At 45.5% G+C, this 22146-nt stretch overlaps 1 protein-coding gene across 5 annotated transcripts in view; it reads left to right on the top strand.

Moving 5' to 3' along the window:
- The window catches only part of GALC (galactosylceramidase), an 82432-nt gene that overhangs the window by 45163 nt on the left and 15123 nt on the right, over nucleotides 1-22146 (top strand). For all 5 annotated transcript variants that reach the window (XR_012669021.1, XM_075129819.1, XM_048852886.2 and 2 more), the window contains 7 exons: nucleotides 581-711; nucleotides 11352-11507; nucleotides 13851-13975; nucleotides 14970-15097; nucleotides 18677-18766; nucleotides 20359-20448; nucleotides 21957-22101. Coding sequence is in view for 4 of the 5 variants with exons in the window: in XM_075129819.1 (XP_074985920.1) it covers nucleotides 581-711; nucleotides 11352-11507; nucleotides 13851-13975; nucleotides 14970-15097; nucleotides 18677-18766; nucleotides 20359-20448; nucleotides 21957-22101 (865 nt within the window). In the remaining variant the exon portion in view is untranslated. The remainder of the gene's footprint in view (nucleotides 1-580; nucleotides 712-11351; nucleotides 11508-13850; nucleotides 13976-14969; nucleotides 15098-18676; nucleotides 18767-20358; nucleotides 20449-21956; nucleotides 22102-22146) is intronic.

Genomic DNA, 22146 nt, shown 5'->3' with positions numbered 1-22146 from the left:
TCTGTAGCTTCAGTTTTTAAACTGAAAGAGTCCGCTGGTGATGCAGTTGTTCTTCATTGTGTTTTATTATGAAATATTTGCTTTATGTTCAGAAATGTTGTATACCTTTTGGATCAGACTTGTCCATGCTTATCTGTCTATATTCTTTGTAACTGCACACTCAAACTACTGACATTTTGTAAGTTACTGATCTGCAAACAGATTCTGTCATGAAATGTAGTTGCCTTTGCCTTGTCGAACTTTATCTACACTCTGCATGTATGTAAGAAAATGAGAATCAAATGTTTTTCATTTTCCATACCTCCCTTATGTACTGTGCAATCTTGGACTAACTGAACTTTGGGGCTTGACATGATAGAAGAACATGTTGTCTCTTTTGATCACCAGCTTATGGTTGACATTCTTTTTGCTAAGTATACTCTTGACATAACTGTTCTGTATGGAGGTGTAAAAGGAAGATTTTTTTTTTTTTAAATTGTAAAAAGTTCATTTGGTGACCAAGCAAAGCCGCTTTCTGTTGCAAACCTGGATTTGTGCCAGTATGACAACTTTTTTTTCTTTCTCTTTTCTCTTAAAAAAGCTCTTAAGGTACACCTTGGATAAACGAAGTCTGCAGCGGGTGAGGATCATAGCCAGTGATAACCTGTGGGAGCCAATTTCCTTTTTCATGATGATCGACTCTGAGCTCCATCAAGTGGTCGATATCATAGGGTAGGTCACTTTTTTTCTTTTTTATGAAGCTGCTTTCTTGGTAGCCTGCTCTGATCATGTATTTCCACTGGTTTCTCTTATGTAACTTCAGAGAAGTAGAGTTTGCTGGGAACTTTGGCTTTGCTAAGCTCTCACCAAAGGTTTGATACCTTAACCTTTCCTGCTAAATAATTTACTCTGTCGGGTATAGGGAGGTGATCATTACAGCTGCATGTGCTAGCCTGGCTCCTTTCAAATTCCATCGGAGTTTTCCACCTGAGTGGACTTAGCCTTAAAATCTGCTGACAGTTATATGCCCAGTCGGTTCAGTCATAGAGCCAGGCCCCTTCTCTGGCTAGCCCTGCCTATTTTGGGGGCTGCTTGGAACTCCTACAGTTGGTGCACGGAACATGCTTTGATGCCACCCTCTTGCAAATATTCTGCTATGGCTGGTTTCTTCTAGGGTCTACGCTGGCAAAAACTGTCATAGACCATAGTGTGAATTGAGCCTTATGACTTCAGCTGTGATTCAACTAGCAAAGTTTGATTCAATTAATCTGCTGAGTCTCATTACTGGTTTAGTTTAGGTAGGCAGGGTTTGTTCACGTGGAGGCTGATGTGACCATCAGATGGGTGGACATGTTTTTCTAGTTGAATTTCATTGGATACCAGCTGCGGGCCATCCTGATGGAGTCGGTGCTGACCCCGATCCAGCACGCCGCTCCGAACCGGTACCTGGCACCGTGGCGTCAGCACATGGCAACCCACTGGTGCCATCGACCAGTCGGCACTGATCCCTGTCCACGGGGCACGCCAAGAGGGCCAGAAAGACTCCCTCTTCGCAGCAGCACCATGGGAAGTCTGGGACAGAGGCTAGGCCCATGTCAGGCAGTCCTCAATCCCCACCAGGCCCCAGGCCTCCAACTCACGTTGAGCAGAGTAGCCTGGCCCCTTCGGAACAGGCCTTTCCGGATGTCCAGATGCCGTCCACTCCTGAAGCCCTCCAGGCGGCCTGGGACGTTATGTCCATGCCGGTGCCCGGAGCACCGCTGATGTTGGCCCCACATTCCAGAGGCAAGTCGCCGCTGGGATCTCCGCAGTCGCCTATGGCCTGGTATTGGCCTCGGTCGAGGGAACGTTCCTGACACCATTCACCGCCCAGCGACCATTCGGGGCAGAATCCATGTGGATCACCCTTGACGCTGACCAGACTATCTGGCTGGGTTCCATCTGGCCGGGACTCTCGGCACCGCTCGTCCTCAAGGAGCGAATATCGACGGGACTGCGGCAGGCGTCGCCAGCAGTTCTCGTCTTGGAGGGGGTACTGCAGTCGGTCACGGCACGGTCGTCGATGCCGTTCCTGCTCGGACTCCCGCTCCAAGTCTCCGCCAAGACATCGCAGCCCTGGGCATTGATAACCGGCATCTCACCATCGCGGGTCCACCTGTTGAGGCCGTTCGCGGAGCAGCTGTTACCGTCGGTACCGGTCCTCCACGTCGAGATTGCAGTCCCGTGGCTGACATAGATCCTGGCACCGCCGTTCCTCCTGGTCCAGAGACATCAGCAGATCTTACACCAGCCTGGCCTCCATTCGTAGCCGTCCTTCGATGGGCCAGGCCAGCCAACCCGAACAGCCGGCCCCGCTGGTGCCACAGCAGGTGCAGTGGCACCAAGCATCATGGCCGGCCCAATGGTACCAGTGGGCACAATGGCCTCCAGCGCAGCCCCCTGTGGGAGCTCGCTCGGTGGCTGGAGCTTCGGAAGCATCATTGGCCTCCCTCTCCAGACACCCGAGAGAGGAGTCAGTGGGATGAATGTCCTCGGCACCGTGCCCGGAATCCGACCAGGTGGTGGACCCTCCAGTGCCAGCTGATACCCAGAGCACTGCACCGGCCTCCTCGCCCCGCCTGGAGGAGGCGTTTGCGGCCCTGCCCCCTTCCGCCCCTCAGGAGGACTTAGAGGGTGGCAGCAAGCCTCCACCTCCAGGCAGAGGAGATGGAGGAGCCCTCAGACTCCCTGTTTAACGTGCTGTCCTCGTCGGCATCAGGAAGGGTGGCTTTGCCCCTCCAGGAAGGGGTGGCTAAGATTTCAAATGCCCTGTGGCAAACACCGGCCTCATTGGCCCCCATCTCTAAGAAGGCAGAATGCAAGTACTTTATACCCACTAAGGGGCATGAGTATTTGTATACTCACCTGGGCCCAACTCCCTGGTGGTCGAGTTTGTCAGCCACAGGGAACAGCAGGGTCAGCCAGCCCTGACCCCAAAGAACAAAGACTCTTGGAGACTGGACTCTTTCGGAAGGAAAATGTATTCGTCTTTGAGCTTCCAGTTACGAGTGGCAAACCATCAGGCTCTCCTGGGCCGGTACAAATTCAATCTGTGGGGCTCCCTGCCCAAGTTTGAGGACTCCCTCCAGGAGCGCGATAGGAAGGAGTTCAAGGCACTAGTGGAGGAAGGGGCAGCGGCTGCTAGGGCGTCCCTGCAGGCAGCCTCGGATGCTGCGGACACGGCTGCATGATCCATGGCTCCTGCTCTCTGGGCTGTCTGGCGAGGCGCAGTCTTCCATGCAGGATCTCTCGTTTGACGGGAAAGCTCTGTTGGCGGCAGAAACAGATACAAGGCTGTATGGCATGAAGGGCTTCCACACGACCCTACAGACTCTGGGCCTCTCTATTCCAGCTCTGGCAAAACCTAAGTTCAAGCTGCAGGAGACTCCCCCCCAGGCCGCTCTCCCAAAGTATGAGGCCACCCAGAAGAAGCAGCTGGACTATAAGAGACGCCCTCAGAGGCAGTCTTGGCCTGCCCCCAAGCCTGGGTCCTCCAAGGGCAAGTAGGTGGGGAAAAGGCGCTTTTGATGGGATGCTCAGGGGCACCCCGCCAGTCCTCATCAGGGATCCACCCCCAAAAAAGCTCCCCTTCTCCAACCAGTTGTGTGCTTTCCTCCTGAAATGGTTGCGGCTAACCTCAGACCGATGAGTCAACACCATCTCCCGGGGTTACACCCTTCAGTTTACTTCCTCCCTGCCCAACCACCTCCTGCCCCTGTCCCTCTTGGGGAACCCCTCGCCCGAAGTTCTGCTCAAGCAGGAGGTGGGGCGGCTCCTAGAACTAGGAGCGATAGAGGCAGTGCCCGAGGAGTTCATGGGCAAGGGGTATTACTCCCGTTATTTCCTTATCCTGAAGGCCAAAGGGGGGCTCAGACCCATCCTGGACCTGCGAGGTCTGAACCAATACACGGTGAAACTCAAGTTCCGCATGGTTTCCCTAGCCTCCATCATCCCCTCCCTGGATCCCGGGGATTGGTACGCTGCTGTCGATCTACACGGCGCGTACTTCCACATCCACATATTCGAGGGGCACAGGTGCTTCCTCCGTTTCGTGGTGGGACAGAATCAGTACCAATTCATGGTCCTCCCATTTGGTCTGTCCACTGCCCCCAGGGTGTTTACAAAATCCATGTCAGTGGTAGCAGCCTACCTCAGACAGCGGGGGGGTCCAGATATTTCCCTATCTGGACGATTGGCTTGTCAAGGGCATCTCCTGGTCGCAGGTGAGGGATCACGTGGTGCTCCTCCTGTCCACGTGCACCGCCTTAGGCCTGTGGGTAAACAACACCAAGTCCACATTAGTCCTGGTTCAACACATAGAGTTTATTGGGGTGCTCTTGGACGCAGCGTTGGCCAGGGCCCCGCTCACGCCAGACAGATTCGAGACCCTGAAAGGTCTCATTGACTTGGTCACAAGGTTCCCGGTGACAACAGTCGGGGGTTACCTGCAGCTCTTGGGTCACATGTCAGCGTGTACGTACGTGGTCCGTCACACCAGACTGGGGATGAGTCCCCTCCAGCTCTGGTTGGCCTCAAAGTTCTCCCAGGCCATGGACAGGATGGACAAGATCCTCACCATGCCAGACTCCCTGCGGCGGTGGTCTGCCCCAAACACATGCTCCAAGGGGTCCCATTTAGGGACAGAGCCCCGTCGTTGGAGCTGGTGTCCGATGCATTGGACCTGGATTGGGGGGCCCATGTGGGGAACTTTCAGGCCCAAGGCCTGTGATTGGCTCAAGACCTGACCCTACATATAAACATCAAGGAGCTCAGGGCGGTGCGGCTGGCGTTTATGGCCTTCTGCTTGCACCTGGAGGGCAAGGTAGTCAGGGTCCTCATGGACAACACGGCCTTGATGTTCTATATCCACAGGCAAGGCGGGGCCTGATCCTCTGCCACGAAGCCTTCAGGCTGTGGGACTTCTGTATAGCCCACTACATCCACCTGAAGGCTTTCCACCTACCGCGCGCCTGGAACGAGAGGGCAGATCGCTTGAGCAGGGACTTTTCCTCGCAACATGAGTGGTCCCTCCACCCGGAAGTGGCCCATCTGTTCTTCTGAAGGTGGGGAACTCCCCAGGTGGACCTATTCGCGACTCAGCAGAACCGATGATGCCCCCGGTTCTGCTCCGGGGGGGCCTGGAGAGGGGCACTATCTCCAATGCCTTTATCCTGTCCTGGTCAGGCTGGCTTCTCTATGCCTTTCCCCCATTCCCTCTAATCAGCAGGGTCCTGGAGAAGATAAAGATGGACAAGGCCCGGGTCCTCCTGATTGCCCCGGCGTGGCCCAGGCAGCATTAGTACGGGACCCTCACAGGCCTGGCAGTAGCACTGCTGTGGCCGTTGCTGCTCCCCCCAGACTTGCTCTCTCAGGGCCAGGGCTGCCTCTTCTATCCCAACTTAGCAGCTCTTCACATCATGGCGTGGCTGCTCAGTAGTTAGGTGGAGAGGAAAGGACGTGCTCAGAACAGGTTCAGTGCGTCCTCCTTGAAAGTAGATGGCCCTTCACTCACCGCGCTTATTTGGCGAAGTGGTCCCGGTTTTCTAGGTGGGTGGTGGACTAGGGTGTCTCCTCTGTGCCCGCCCTGATCCAGCTTATCCTTGATTACCTCCTCCACCTGAGGGCCCAGGGCCTGGCACCCTAGTCAGTAAAGGTGCACCTGGCAGCCATATCGGCCTTCCATCTGCTGGGGGAAGGGCACATGGTATTTTCCCATGCTATGACTGGCCGGTTCCTTAAGGTTTTGGACCATCTTTTTCTGTATTCTAGACCCCTGGTCCCACAGTGGGACCTAAACCTGGTGTTGGCTCATGGGGCCCCCATTGGAACTACTGGCCACGTGCTCCTGGTCTCACCTCTCATGGAAGGTGGCCTTCCTGGTTGCAATCATGTTGGCCAGGCAAGTCTTGGACTTCAGGGCTCTGAGGCTCCGTACACGGTCTTCTATAAGGACAAGGACAAGATCCAGCTCCGCCCACACCCCGCGTTGCTCCCGAAGGTGGTCTCTGCCTACCACATGGGTCAGGACATTTTTTTTCTACTGGTCCTCTGCCCCAAGCCTCATGTGTCCAGTGAGGAGTGCTGTCTCCACATGCTCAATGTGCGGTGGGCTCTGGCTTTCTACTTCGAGCGGACCAAACCGTTCAGAAAGTCCTCCCAACTGTTCGTTGCCTCAGCTGAGCATGTGAGGGGCCAGCTGATTTCCACTCAGTGGCTTTCCAATTGGATCACTTCATGCATCTGTTCCTGTTATGAGCTGGTGGGTGTCCCCCTGCCACCCATTGTGAGAGCACACTCGACTCAGGCGCAGGCCTCGTCGGCTGCCTTCATAGCTCACGTCCCCATCCAGGACATTTGTAGGGCTGCCACATGGTCTTCGGTTCACACGTTCACCTTGCACTATGTGATCATCCCCCAAACCAGGGATGATGCTGGGTTTGGCAGGGCTGTCCTCCATCCTGGGAACTTGTGAACTCCTACCCACCTCCAAGAGATGTAGCTTGGAATCACCTATTGTGGAATACACATGAGCAATCACTCGAAGAAGAAAACAGTTACTTTTCCGTAACTGGTGTTCTTTGAGATGTGTTGCTCGTGTCTATTCCACATCCCGCCCTCCTTCCCCTCTGTTGGAGTTGTCCAGCAAAAAGGAACTGAGGGTGGGGGGGAGCGCTCAGCTCAGCCAGGCGCCACTACAGGGGTCGTGGGGGGTGCTCCCCCCCCATGGGTATTACGGGGGGAAAAACTTCCGGCACCGGTGCATGTGGCTAGCATGCACCCCTATTGTGGAATAGACATGAGCAACACATCTCGAAGAACACCAGTTATAAAAAGGTAACTGTCTTTTAATACAGTGTCTTTGGAAATAAAGGCATCAAATGTTTCCTAGTAGCTATGAATTTAAAATACATTATTGTGAAAGTGTCTATGGGTGGATGTGGCAGCTTGAGGCTCATGATAACAAACCTATTTTTCTGAGGATATATAAGGTTGAATAAATACAGTACATTTCAGGAAAGTCTGCTTTCCTAGCACTTCTGTCTGGGTTGGGTTAAAGTGGATTAGATAATCAAGATGAGAAAGTTGAAGAGTGGTAAGAAACAAAGGCTATTATCCTAGTTAAAACTTAAACTTTCTTACAGGGATGATATTGCATAATTAAGACTTCAAGTTTTGTGCGAATAAGCCAATTTTGTAAAACTTCTTCAGAATAGAGTTTTTCAGACATTTTTTATGAATTTAAATATTCCCTAGCAGTGTTTTGCAGTCTGTATATCACAATATTGTGCTAGTGCATGGAAGTCAAAAAGTAAAATAAGCTAGTCAATTTTCTGTCCAATAGTGAAATAAGTGCAAAAGGCAAGGAGCATAAATAGTAAATCTGGAAAATCTATTTTAATTTTTGTTCACTGTAGATAACAGAAGGTGGAATTAACAGTAATGAGAAATTTGTTTCCTAAAAATGATTTTTTTACCTTTGTTGCTCTAACTAGGATTTAATTTAGTTCTCTCATGCAAAACTTCTGCCACTCACAGAACTGTTTTTATATGGGAATGCTACTAGTCCATTGCCTACTATACAAACATATATTTAATGTTAAAATGCTTGATAATATCTAGACATGTATTATTGTAGAATTTAGACACCTAGGTCATGGATCCAGGACCCCATTGTGCTAGGCGCTTTGCAAACACAGAGCAAAAAGATTCTCAGTGTCTCTTGAAAAACACAGCACTCAAAGCATTGTTCCTTCTTGTCTGAAAGGTGTTTTTTTTCTTTTGTTTTTAAATGGAAGGGTGCAATGAAAATACTACCTAGCCAATGGCTGTGGAATGGAGAATGAATGTCAAAAGCAAGAGCAGTTTCCCTCCTTTATTAAAAACATGATGCTGTTAGTATCACTCTCTGTTACTTATGTATAGCCTTTTCAAAACTCATTACTTCTGCCAATACTTCATGCTAGCTTGTTAATTTCCCATCTTCCTACATCCTGTGTGCTGGCCTTGTCCTATCTCCTCCCTCCACATACTTTCCATTCCTTCTACAATGTGCCTGCTAACATAATATCTTCATACCATTCTTGCTATCTCTCCCCGTAGTGGAATTTTGCAGTGGCTTTTTCTCTTTGGCATTGAGCTAACATTTGAGCTTACATTCAGAGTTCTCCAGAACTCCACTCCTACCTACCTTTCACTATCTGCTCTCCATCCAGGCTTCTCTCTTGCCCTCCTTTGCCCACTCCTGATACTATACTTCCTCTTCTTCCAGATGTGTGGAACAGCTTCCCTGTTAAAGTGTCTCTAGTTCTTTGCTCCTGTAAAATAAGTCCTTAAATCTTACCTATTCTGTTGAAGCATCCCAGCTATATACGGATCACTCCTAACTATAGCCTGTAAGGCTCAAATTCTCTGCTGCCACCCCGAGATGGGGAGAAGCAGAGAAGGGGGAGAGATATCAGGGAGCCAGTTATGACGTTCTAACACTTTAACCTAGTGGTCCCCAAACGGTGAGGTGTGGCACCCCGGGCGGGAGCGGGGACACAGCAGGGCTTGGGCCAGCCTACCCAAGGGTCAGGGAGGAAGCACCACTCAGCTCTGCTCCGCCCCTAGCTCTGCTCTGGCCCCGCTTCCGGCCCCGACCATGGCCTGGTCACGGCTTCCACTCCTGGCCCCTAGAATTGGCCCCCAGCTCCACACCCGGCTTCACTTCTGGCCCTGGCTATGGCCCCAGCCTCGGCCCCCTTACCCGTCTGTGCTCCTCCCCTCTCCCCCCACAGGAGTTGTGGCCCCCCTTCTGGCCCTGGCTCGCGGTGTGTGTGCGCGGACACGGGTCAGGGGAGGTGTGACTGTGAAAAGTTTGGAGACCACTGCTTTAACTAGTTTTATACACTCCACAGCACCTAACCCCCCCGCCACACACCCCGGTCCACTAGCTAGGGGTAGCTGCAGAGTAGTATGTTGTGGCCGTGCCCCCTGTGCTGGAGCATGCTCGGGGTGTTTGGAGGTGGGAAGAGATGAGGGGTGGCATAGGAACTAGCTGTTCTGGCTCTAAGGCTGTTGGGGAATCTGCAGAAGAGATGGGAACAGCTTGCTCTGATGAGGCAGTTGGAAGATGTGAAGAATCTGACCTTTTTTCTCTCTGTGAAAGGAACTTGTTCTTTGGCACAGTGCACCTCTTGTTGTGTGCCATGTACGTTATTTGTCAGGTCAGTGTAGCTGAGGTGCTCGGGTGGAAAGGATAACTTAAAAGAAGATTGTAGCCCAGTCTAGTGACCTCATAAATTTTAAAGTAGTTATGGATTCAGTAGACTGAAGGCATATTGAAGGGCTATAAGTTCTTCTTTTAAAAACTGGTGCTTGGCAGTGTGAGGGAATCCGCTAAAAACTGTAGCTATAAAAAGTCAGACCATGGGGTAATGAGGCTTGAGCTGTGGCCTACTCTATGTGGAGTCTGTTAGATCTTAATAAAAGAAACCAAAGCACCTAGGGTACAGGCAGTGTCTGAGGAGCAGAGTTTGTGATCATTGCTCATTCACTGGCATCTGAGGGGGGAAAAAATGACTCACTTCTCACTCTCGGTGAGACTGTTCTGCTTAAGCACACGCTAATGGAACAAACTGGGATGTTGTGTCTAACAGGATGTGGGCTGCAAGTGGAGCAAAGCTGCTCATAAATACGTTCTGAAAATGGTCTTTCTGTCCTTTTTGAATGACCCAGTTTCAGTTTTCTTTTTTAACCTTAACCCTTTGGTCATCCCATCTTCTTGTCCATTTTCTTCCCTTACCTTTAGTGCTCTCCTCTTATTCCCATTATTTGGTTATTCCACTTTTCATATTCCACCTCTTATGTATATACAGGGACCTTGTTCTTTGTAGTTAAAATACAAGTCTGGGTATTGGTTTTATTACTGTGTACCTGCGTGATCTTGTCATTCACTTTGCATCTTTTCTCTCTTTTGTGAAATGGGGATAGTATCTGCCAGGGGAGTTGAGTAATAATGTTTGTAAAGTGTTTTGAGAGCCTTCAGGGGAGAGGGGCATAGAAGTGCACATTTACTAACTCTGCTTTACATCTGTTTCCGCAAACTACATTTTTCATCTAATCCCTGAAGCATCAAAGTTAATATTTTAGTCACTTACATTTTTGCTTCCAAACCAAAAAGAGTTGAATGTGTATACAATAAGCCTAACAGCATAGGGATGAATATTCAACATATTTATGAGCACTGTATTATGCCTTTTATTAGATTAGTAAAGCTATACGTGAATGAGTACCATATTGGGAGATTGTCCATACTCCTCTTAGAATTCAACTAAGTGATCTGTTTCCTTTTTCTTCTTTGTTTTAGAAATATTATTCCCTTCCCTTGCCCACAAATTAGCAAGGTTCCTCCTGCCTCTATATCAGACTAATATTAAGGACCCTTCTCAGACCTCTATCTATAGAGTTTATGGTTTTGTTTTCAGTATGTAGTTGACGTCCTTCTTAGTTTCCCATCAGATAAGAGTAACCAAAAATGCCCCTTATTGATAGAAGGAAAGCCTTTGAAACTGTTAAGACAAAATTGCATAGTGAATCAGTGGTAACCAAACCAGTGTGAGCACAAAAGGTCGTCTTGGATGAGAACAAATATCTCCATTTGGAGTAGGAAAGATCTGTCAAAGAGAAATAAGCAGAGCTCCTGTCATATTCTGTACATAACCTCAGTTTATTGCAGCTGCTCCAAACTTTCAGTGCTTTTTCTCTTGGCTTTAACAACATACTTGCTGAAAGTTCAAAGATTTTATTTCTGAGGAAAGAGTATAAGAGTAGGCATAAATAGCATGGTTAAGTGATGGCTAAGGGGAGATCTCACTGTATGTATAGGGCTTTGAAGAGACCCAGTGATGAGAATTATTATTAATCCATAAGTATGTGAAAGTCATAAAAACCCAGAAGAGGATTTATTTAGGGTGGTACAAGGTGGTATAATTAGCAGCAATGAGATAAAAGCGTGGGGCACTAATGCCGACTATCAGGAAAAAATGTGCACACCAGGATAGGGAATAAAAAGCCGGATTTGCATTTGATATTTAAAACTAGACTTGCTAAAGCATCAGACTATATTATAAGGAAAAATCCTGCATTGGCACAGATGGGGCTAAATTATTAAATATTGTAGCTCTCTTCTGGATTTAACTAGTATGATTCTCTGGTGTGAAATCCACATAGTGATTTATTTTTATTTTTTTGGCACCAGGCATTTTGTTTTTGCTTTGAGCTAATAACTGAATGTGTCCTTGAGTTCTGCTTTTCTTGTGTTAATTGCTGTCCTTTTTTGAAATACTATCCAGGGCTCATTACCCTGGAACAAAAACAGTGGATAATGCCTTAGCAACTCAGAAGAAATTATGGGCTTCAGAAGATTATAGCACTTTCAATGATGAAGTGGGTGCAGGCTGCTGGGCTCGGATCCTGAACCAGAACTATGTGAATGGAAATATGACCTCGTAAGTCTTACATGCAGTCAGTTATTTTCATAACTTCAGCATAGTGTCATAGTTACAAGGCTAGCTGTACTTCTCTGGTCTCTTTGAGTGAACCCCTCAGGTGTCAGGCTTTGTGCCTTTACTACTGTAGGCTGGAATTCCACAGTTTAACCACTTTTAGACCAGGCTGTGTGCCACAGTGTCCTGTGTTTCAACCATGATTACCCAGCAGGTCCAGCTGAGTTTGGACAGATGTGGTTCTTTTCTTTGGGGGTCTGACAGTGGTATTCTAGTGACAAAACAGCCTCCTTAAGAGAAAAGTGTATGTTTTTGGAGTAGGAAAACACATGAGAGAGAGAGGAAGATTTTATAGCAACAATCAACACACATCTGTCTGATCTAAAGGCTTACCATCCCCTGACTTGAGACACCCCAGTGTGTACCTGCATCTTCATCTGGTTCTGCTGAACAACTCCCCTTATATCCCTCCCTAACTCCTTTGAGACATTTTTCTGTTTTAAATCTGCCACAGTTCTTTTCTTTTGATTTTCTGGTTCCCAGGCCTTTTCCTGTCCTGGCTAGAGGTGGGTGTGAACTGTTTTTTGTGGGAATGTCTGTTCTGAAAAAGAACACCAAAAATGTTGAAAATTTCCCACAAAATGAACATTTTCCACAAAATGGGGTTGGGGGGGGGGGGAGGAAGGGAGAAGAGGTTAGATTGATCAAAAGGTTTTGTTCAGATTTCAACATTTTAAATTAAAAAATGTTTTCAATATTTATTTTATATTATAATGAGAAGGAAACTCAAAATGAAAAATCTGTTTGGTTCCAAAAATTTCAAAACATTCCATTTTGATGTCAAAATGCTTCATGGTTATTTTTCAAACGGAAATTGGTCAATCTACCTTATCCTTTGAAATGATTCGCTGTTGATGAATTGGTGTGTTCAGACAAGTAAAACAATCCACTGGAAGGTTCCCAACCAACTCTAATCATGGCATTGTCTCTAAAAAGCTCTCAAGTGTTTGTTGAGAAGTCTTACCTTGAGTCATTCTTCTTCCCTTTCTGCTTTTTTCCTTACAGTCCTCTATTAAACTAAACCAACATATTCATACAGTAAACATCCCAATAACCACATCAACACACAGTATTCATCAGGTATTACAAGCTGCTCCATATCTGGCATACCTTGAATAATGAAAATCATGTTGGCCTTTCTACGGAAAACAGGCTAGTATCTAATTATCTGCATGACATGGGGCTGAAATTTGCTGTAGTTCCTGTCAGCCAAGTTGGAGCTCTCGAAAATTTAAATAGAACAAGTTGGCTAGTGTACAAAGGAAAAACTTTTTCTTCTAAGCATCTTTTTTGTTGACTTTTTAGGACCCCCCTTTTAAAAATTCAGGTGCACAGTGGCACACACAGTTATGACCACTTATGTGAATTAGGTACTGGCCCATACCAGGGGGTACTAAAAGAATAACTAGTGTTTGCGTGCAGCAGCGACTAGCTATGTATGCCATCACAGTATTTTCATGCACAAATGGTGGCTGTAATTTGATACATGCAAATATGCCAATAGGAGGATAAGACCTAGGATCTTCTTTATTAACAAGCTCTCTTGATTTTGGGTTTCTTCAATTTTTTTTTAAATTTTTTTTTGGTGTACTGAGAACGTTTCCTTGAGCGACTGAGGTTCCTTGAGAGGACAGTGTGGGGTAAAAGTTGCACTGCTGCGGTCTGTATTCGCAAAAAGAAAAGGAGGACTTGTGGCACCTTCGAGACTAACCAATTTATTTGAGCAGAAGCTTTCGTGAGCTACAGCTCACTTCATCGGATGCATAATCTGTTTTGTGTGGGTAAAAAGAGTCCAGTCCACAAGTTACTTCATTTCGCTCTTTTCACTAGCGCTTAAAACCATATTCTTCGTGTATAAACCCCAAGAGCTTGACTTTTCCTTTTTCTAATTTCCCAAAGACCTGGTGTGATGAATTGAGCAAATATCCTAAATTGATAAACGGATGATTTAATTAAGGGCTCCACTGCAGCTGAGGTTAGAATATGCAAATTCCAGATGCTAAGGATCTTGCAATACTTTGCTAGTCAAGTTAGTCTTGCTGGCCTTTCTAAACTTTCTTTAGGTGCACTAGTATAGAAACGCAGATACCTACAGAACATGGTAGCTCTGCAGGTAATTCCCACCACTGCAAATGTGTAATATATCTGCCAAAGGAAGTAGCTCCATTGGAGTGTTTAGTTTATGCAGACACATACGGGCGTTCAGTCTCAGCATGATCAGAAATATTTTGTTCAATTCTCTGCACTCAAAACTACTGTGATTTTAAAAACAAAACTATTTTCCAGTACTATTGCCTGGAATTTGGTGGCTAGTTATTATGAAGATTTGCCCTTTGGTCGGAATGGATTAATGACAGCGCAAGAGCCGTGGAGTGGCTATTATGCAGTGGAAGCTCCTATCTGGATCACAGGTAAATAAAAAGTTCAAACGGACCTACAAAAGTATAGACAATACAATATTCTGGGATTTTTATGCTAGATTAAAGAGCACAACGTCCTCTATTTTTGGTGTTTAATAATTTTCTTTTATGTACAGTTTTTTTTATTGAACATATTTACTTTTTTAGCAATACGAAGACTTTCCCTCATTCATTTTAACTAGAATGAGGGCAGGAAGAAATCCTGACAGGAAATGAGATCTGGTTCTCTGATTTGACTTGTGCCACACACATCAATGTAGTTCATGGCTCCCATTATTAAAGATCTCTCCGTTTTCATTGCAAACAACTGTTTTGGGGTTTTTTAACTCTGTTTCTAAAAAAAATTAAAAAGGGCTTTGAGCTAAAACCTCTGTAAAGGCTAGGACTCGGTCCCTGATTTTTATTTTCTATTTTATCTCCAAAATATCTGGGTCCAAGAGCTTTCTGAGCTCTGAGAGGGAGGAAGAGAAAACAGAATTGGAGTACTCCGATGTTCTGTTTGAGATGGCTGAGATTGTAAACCATCACTTTACTCTGTGTGTATATAGCATATAAAAATTTTTATGTATTCACAATTTAAATATGTATATATGGATCCAGTGGCCACCCTCTGGTCTACCCATAACCTTTTCTTGTCCCTGCAGAGCTGGTCACCAGATCAGGTGACCTGCCCCTTCCCCTATGTGGCAGGATGGTGTGAAGTTCCCCTGTATTGGATCTTCTGCTATTCATCTGCAGACAGAAAAATGTATCCTGTAGCAAGGGGTTCAGACATAAGAATCTGCTATCCCCACCTTCTTGATTCTTTGGTCTCTTTTCAATTAACTAGCCAGAATTTGTGCCTTGTAATTTCTATGGAGATTTCTCTCAAAGTAAAGCATATGGTTGTAAAACCAGTGGCATGGAAGCTACAAAATGGTAGCAGGATGAACTTCCTGGAATGAATGCTGACCTTTCTTTTTGGTTTCTTTTCACTATTGCACAGCACACACAACCCAGTTTACCTACCCTGGCTGGCACTACCTGCAGGTGGATGGACATTTAGAAGGCGGTGGCAGCTATGTAGCTCTGACTGATGGCCTAGGCAACCTTACTATCATCGTTGAAACTATGGTAATGTTCTCCAGTACCCAACAAAGCAGTAGAGATTTAGGAGGATTTTTCTGAAAAAATTGTCTTGTAGAAACTCCTTATGTACGTGTCACTTGCACCTTTGCCAGTGAGAGCAAATAGAGCTCTCTCTTGTCTTCCTGTGCTTGGATGGTACAGCTATTTAGATCTTGGAAATCATGGTGTGTCAGTCTTGTATCACAGGCTTAACTTGTGACACAGTGCAGTAGAAAACTGTTAGATGAATAAAGTATTTACTACAGTTTTAACCTTTAGAGGCACTTTATTCTTTTACTTCTTAAATCACATTAAGAAGTTGATGTGGTAAAAGCTGAAGTACTCAATGCTTTTTTTGCCTCGGTCTTCACAGACAAGGTCAGCTCCCAGACTGCTGCACTGGGCAACACAGTATGGGGGAGGAGGTGAGCAGCCCTCAGTGGTGAAAGAACAGGTTAAGGACTATTTAGAAAAGCTGGATGTGCACAAGTCCATGGGTCCAGATCTAATGCATCCGAGGGTGCTGAGGGATTTGGCTGATGTGATTACAAAGCCATTGGCCATTATCTTTCAAAATTCATGGCAATCAGGGAAGGTCCCGGACGATTGGAAAAAGGCAAATATAGTGCCCATATTTAAAAAGAAGAAAGAGAACCCGAGGAACTACAGACCAGTCAGCCTCACTTCAGTCCCCAGCAAAATCCTGGAGCAGGTCCTCAAGGAATCAATTCTGAAGCACTTAAAAGAGAGGAAAGTGATCAGGAACAGTCAGCAGGGATTCACCAAGGGCAAGTCATGCCTGACTAATCTAATTGCCTTCCATGATGAGATAACTGGTTCTGTGGATGAGGGGAAAGCAGTGGACATGGTGTTCCTTGACTTTAGCAAAGTTTTTCTCACGGTCTCCCACAGTATTCTTGCCAGTAAGTTAAAGAAGTATGGGCTGGATGAATGGACTATAAGGTGGATAGAAAGTTGGCTAAATTGTCAGACTCAATGGGTAGTGATCAATGGCTCCATGTCTAGTTGGCAGCCGGTATCAAGTGGAGTGCCCCAAGGGTCGGTCCTGGGGCCGGTTTTGTTCAATATCTTCATAAATGATCTGGAGGATGGTGTGGATTGCACCCTCAGCAAGTTTGCAGATGACACTAAACTGGGAGGAGAGGTAGATATGCTGGAGGGTAGGGATAGGATAGAGAGGGACCTAGACAAACTGGAGGATTGGGCCAAAAGAAATCTGATGAGGTTCAACAAGGAAAAGTGCAGAGTCCTCCACTTCGGAGGGAAGAATCCTATGCACCGCTACAGACTAGGGACCGAATGGCTCGGCAGCAGTTCTGCAGAAAAGGACCTAGGGGTTACAGTGGACGAGAAGCTGGATATGAGTCAGTGTGCCCTCGTTGTCAAGAAGGCCAACGGCATATTGGGCTGTATTAGTTGGAGCATTGCCAGCAGATCGAGGGAAGTGATTATTCCCCTCTATTTGGCACTGGTGAGGCCACACCTGGAGTATTGCATCCAGTTTTGGTCCCCCCACAACAGAAGGGATGTGGACAAATTGGAGAGTCCAGCGGAGGGCAACGAAAATTATTAGGGAGCTGGAGCACATGACTTACGAGGAGAGGCTGAGGAACTTGGCTTATTTAGTCTGCAGAAGAGAAGAGGTGAGGGGGGGATTTGATACCAGCCTATAACTACCTGAAGGGAGGTTCCGAAGAGGATGGAGCTAGGCTGTTCTCAGTGATGACAAATGACAGAACAAGAAGCAATGGTCTCAAGTTGCAGTGGGGGAGGTCTAGGTTGGATATTAGGAAAAACTTTTTCACTAGGAGGGTGGTGAAGCACTGGAATGGGTTATCTAGGGAGGTGGTGGAATCTCCATCCTCAGAGGGTTTTTAAGGCCTGGCTTGACAAAGCCTTGGCTGTGATGATTTAGTTGGTGTTGGTCCTGCTCTGAGCAGGGGATTGGACTGGATGACCTCCCGAGGTCTCTTCGAACCTTTATATTCTAGCTCAGTATGTAACGAGAGCTTTCCAGCCTCTTTGCTGTATAGATACAGTAGCATCTTTGAGCTTTGAAATATTTGTTTCTAATATTTACTCTCCATGTTCTATCATATTTTATAATGTGTGTGGTTTTTTTTTAAACAAGTACTGATGTCCACCAGCCTCTTTCGTGGTGGTTTTGAGGGTCAGCACAGTCTCTGGTGATGGGGTTTTGGAAAAGAGTCTTTATTCTTTCCTGCCCTTTGAAATTTGAGCTGTTGATTAGTTGTGGTTGGTCATGTGGAAGGCCCTTCATTTTCAGTTTACTGCCTTTTTATACTGAAAAATTCCCAGGTTATTCAAAAGGTATTCTTTGTCTTTTAGTGATTTTTTTCCCCCCCACCCCACCTGAATTTTGGATCATGAAGTACATGAAAATGCTGATTGTTTATCTAATACAATATATTGTATTTTCTTGAGTACCTTATTAACATAAACACATCTATCTACGTTAATGTAGAAGATATATATATACATGTGCGTGCATGTGCATGCATATATGTATGTAATGTACAGTTCATTAAATAAACCACATCATTAAACTACTTTTACTTTACTTTGTTGCTTTTCTGTCCTCCTGTCCCCCAATATTCACCCAGCAAACTGTGTGTAAAGTTAATTTTTGCACGAATTTTTCCCCCTTTTTTTTTTTTTTAATTTTGTAATAAACACTGATAAATTCCCAGGAAGATTTACATAAATTAAAAACTGAGAATGAAGGGCCTTGGTCATGTGGTATTGTGAGTTCCTTGATTGAGTAGGCATAATATTTTAAAATCAGGCGAAGGGCTTTGAATACCCCAGGAAAAGGTAGAAAGTTTATAGTGAGAGGGAGCAACAGATGAAGCAGAACTAGGGGATTTTAGAATTTTTTTAAGCTTTTATTTTTTTCTTTCTGGGCCACGTGCAGGTCTTGCAAGAGGTATCTGAGCCAAGATTTTTTAAATGTGATTTGGGATTTTTGGGTCCAGTTTGAGATACCTTAAAGGGGCCTGATTTCAGAGAGTTTTGAGCAAGCCCTCACCCCTGAAAATCACGCTTGTTTAAGGCATCTCAAATTAGATACTCAAAAAGCATCACTTTAGAAAATCTTGGCCATCATTCCTGCAGAAATCAAACTACAGTAAGATTTATCATCTGGATGCAGAGTTCATTTAACTTGTTCTCATCTTCACACAAATCAATTTTGTGTGCGTTTTAGTCCTAGTGGTGAACGGTGTGATCAGTTCTTTCTCCAGCTCCTTGATTGTCTTAGTTCCAGTAGTCTGGCAAGGAGTCCTGGGAATCCTGTCACATTGCTGATTTAAGTAGCATCCCAAATAAAAATATGAACTGTTGTTCTCTGACTCTAACTTCCATTATCCACAAAATAGCAGTGAACTTGGAACTAAACCAATTTATCTGATCTCTTTTGTTACCGTTTTGTTAATGTTTATGGCTTTTGGCTCATACTTGGGGATTGTGATACCTATCAAAATTGGCCAAAGATCGATTTCAGTGATTTATGTTTCCCATCTGTTCCATTCATTTTCTTTTCAGACTTATTTGCACTCTCAGTGTATCAGGCCTCCACTGTTTCCCTTCATTGTGTCCCCTCAGAAAGCAACTTTCTACCTCAAAGGATCCTTTGTAAGTAAATATTTTTGTGTATGTATCATATCAATGTATTCAGGGACATCAGGCTGCTGCATATTGTTTAATACGTGTACAAAATAAGATGTCACTGCGTAATGAACTAGCTTTGTGCATGTGAATGATGTTGGCTTCTAAAATTGTAGCCACATAGTAAGTCCCATATCCGTTACTGCTGTAAGCTGAAAGTGCTCCTTTAACTTATGTGGTGGAGGCCTATACTTTGGGGGCTAAAAGATGAGCACTGTCGTTCTCATTCTGTAGGGTATATAAGAGACTTACATAGTTATTGTATTCACAGAAGAACAATTTGTTACACTACGATCATCTTCACCAACCAACAACTGATTCCCCCAACGTCAAAAAGAGTTCAGTTACTGGATTTTCCTTAACGTTTTCCTGAAAATACTTTTGGTGGTGTGGAGAGGAACACGTTTTTCCTTATTTGACCTGGAAGTCCACTACTTTCTCCCTCCCTTGTGGGCATGTTTAACACTCACTCAATGTGGACAAATCCTCTTCTTGTGAAACACTGTTTGTTACCACCTCCTGTAGCTATTCTGCTGAAAAGGAGAGGCCTATGTTTCAGTTTAAACATGTCTGCTCCATAAAAAGATACTCTGGATATCTCTTGGTGGGTGGGTAGGAAGACGAGTGTGGCTCAGCTGGGAAAAACATGAGCCGTGCTCCAATAGCCACAGTAACTCGTCTGTGTTAAATGGCAGATTTGGGGAGTTACTTATCAGAAGGTGAAAGTGTTTGAACACACTTAGGTTTTAATTTCGAGTAAGATTGGTTCCTCTCCCTTCACAGCCGTACCGGCTGCTGTGTTACTGGGGCAAGTAGTGCCTCATTCACCACTGAAATAATGCAATAAAAGACTTAGGAGCAGCCCTCAATTATTACGCTTGGAACACTGCCTCCCCTAGTGCCCCAAGTGGTACTGCTCTTATGCCATATGGCTTGCCATGCAAATTGTATAAGATATCCTGTAAGAATAGTGTGCACACCACATCTCAAACTCAAACTTTTTCTCTTGCTAACTTCACTGGGACTAAATTCAAACTCTAGAATTGTGTTGAATGATTGTGTTTTTCAGTAACAGAACTATAGTTGCTCTCTCATTCTTGTAGCGCTAGGATGCATCAGCTGCGTTATTCAGCGGTTCTAATTAGGCCCAGGCACTAGTGACCAAAACTTGTGATTGGTAAGTTAGCTCTATGAAATGAATGAGGTAATCTAAGCCCAGCTACTGGAGGTGGATGTCTGTATCAGAACCTTCATTACAGTTGGCACTAATTGGCCATCTTGTTGGCATTCTTGACAGAAGCCAAGAATTCAGTGGGCTCTTAACAGTGAATTCCCCTCTTCATAAAAGCTGTTCCTGTGTACTGGGGCAGAGACCCACAGATGTGAGGGAATTGTGAGCTGCCACTGCCCATGCTATACCTGTTCTGTGGATAAGCAAAGAATGGTTGTCTCTTGGGCTGTCCGCCCAACATGTTTCACTAAAACAGCCTTAAATGTTGTTAAATCCTCAATATTTCCAAAGAAGAATCTTATGAAAGTTTTTGTATGTTTCTTCCTAGCATGAAGTGAAAACCTTGAAAATGTGGTATACTAAGCTTGGCTTCAAATCTGCAAATTCCACCTTATTCCATCCTCTTCCTCCTGTAAAGGTGGGTGTGTTACTTACTGATCACTGTTAATTTCCCGTCAAACCCTTGCCATTTTGTTATTCTGGGTGATTGACTGGGAGTGGAAGGAAAACCTGGCTTACAGATAAAAATGGTTTTGATACCTCTGGTTTGTTCAGTCTTCTGGCCCTTCTGTATTTTATGTACGAGGGATTTAATCCTATCCAGCTCAGTTGTGGAACATTACATGTATAGGTGCAAGGTAAAAAAGTGGAATTACTTCAGCTTTACCCCAGTGTGAGAAGAGAATTTGGCTCTTTGGGTTTGACACCACATGATGGAGGTGTATTCCTTGTGTAATCATAAAGTGCTGAGCAGGATGGGGAGTACAAGGGACATTGATATTCTTGTTAGTGAGAGCCCTGCTGCATGGCTGCCACATCACTCTTTCATGGTAGCTGGAGTGAATTTTGAGAGAGAAGAATGTAGCTAAGTGATTCATTAGCATAATGATATACTCAAAATAAACTCTGTTCTTTCCCTTGGTCTTGCCCCTTTCTTACCTTGTACAATTGAGCACTGGAGTAGATGCACAGTAGACCTGACCCTTTACTGCTCAGTGCAGCACTTAAACTTGCTTACACACACCTACGTTTCCTTGACACTTGCATTTGTGCTAGACTGCACCAATCTTGCATTCTGTTGCACAGGGATTTGCAGGGTCAAGGCCTTATATTTCTCTGGCCGGGACCCCCCACATCCCATCTTCACAGCCTCAACCCAAAAATGTCCTCTTTGGGATCTGCTGCTTCTCTGTGATGTTGTTGTTCTCTCCACACATTTAGAAGTAATGTGTGGGAAGAGGGACCCCTGTTGCCAGTGAATCTGTTATATCCCAAGTAATGGGAACATGGGAATACAGAGAAGCTTCTGCAGATTGGGTGCTGATTGCCTCGATAAATACTACTTCTTAAAAAAGCGGTTCTTAATATTACGTGACCTTGCTTAAATTCTGTTGTAAATGAGTGTTTCCAGATGGATCCCTGTACTGCCAACTGCTGCCTCCCCTCTTCACAGTAGCTCCCTGGTGTCTTTCGTGCTCAGAATGGACATTTAGGGCTGTGCCTCATTAGCTCGTTTATAGACAGTTTGCAGTGTTACAATTAACTGGAGGATGGAGTGAAGTACAGAGTTTAGGGGTAAGATCAGCATACCTATAGAGAAATTAGACCAACTGATGCAAGATCATTGAATCATAGAATATCAGGGTTGGAAGGGACCTCAGGAGGTCATCTAGTCCAACCCCCTGCTCAAAGCAGGACCACTCCCCAATTTTTGCCCCAGATCCCTAAATGGCCCCCTCAAGGATTGAACTCACAACCCTGGGCTTAGCAGGCCAGTGTTCAAACCACTGAGCTATCCCTCCCCCCCATGATGGTTTGTGTTAACTCGGACAGTTAAAGGAAATGCTGCAGAACTTTGGCACATGCTGACATGATCGCTTTAGCTGCCTCTTGCATTTCTTTAGCTTGTGCTTTCTTTCATTACAGGTACATGAAGGGATGTTCAGCTTAAATCTGGATGTGGATGAAGTCTACACGTTAACTACCCTCATGACAGGCTGGAAAGGCACTTACCCAGATCCTCCCCAGTCCAAGCCTTTTCCTTCAAATTACAAGGATGATTTCAACATTCGTAAGTCAACTCTTAATTTCTTAAGGTCTGTGCTGCCTGTGAAAG

The sequence above is a fragment of the Caretta caretta genome, chromosome 6 (assembly GCF_965140235.1).
Source record: "Caretta caretta isolate rCarCar2 chromosome 6, rCarCar1.hap1, whole genome shotgun sequence".
Taxonomy (NCBI): Eukaryota; Metazoa; Chordata; order Testudines; family Cheloniidae; genus Caretta; species Caretta caretta.
This window is presented reverse-complemented; position numbering and strand designations above follow the sequence as displayed.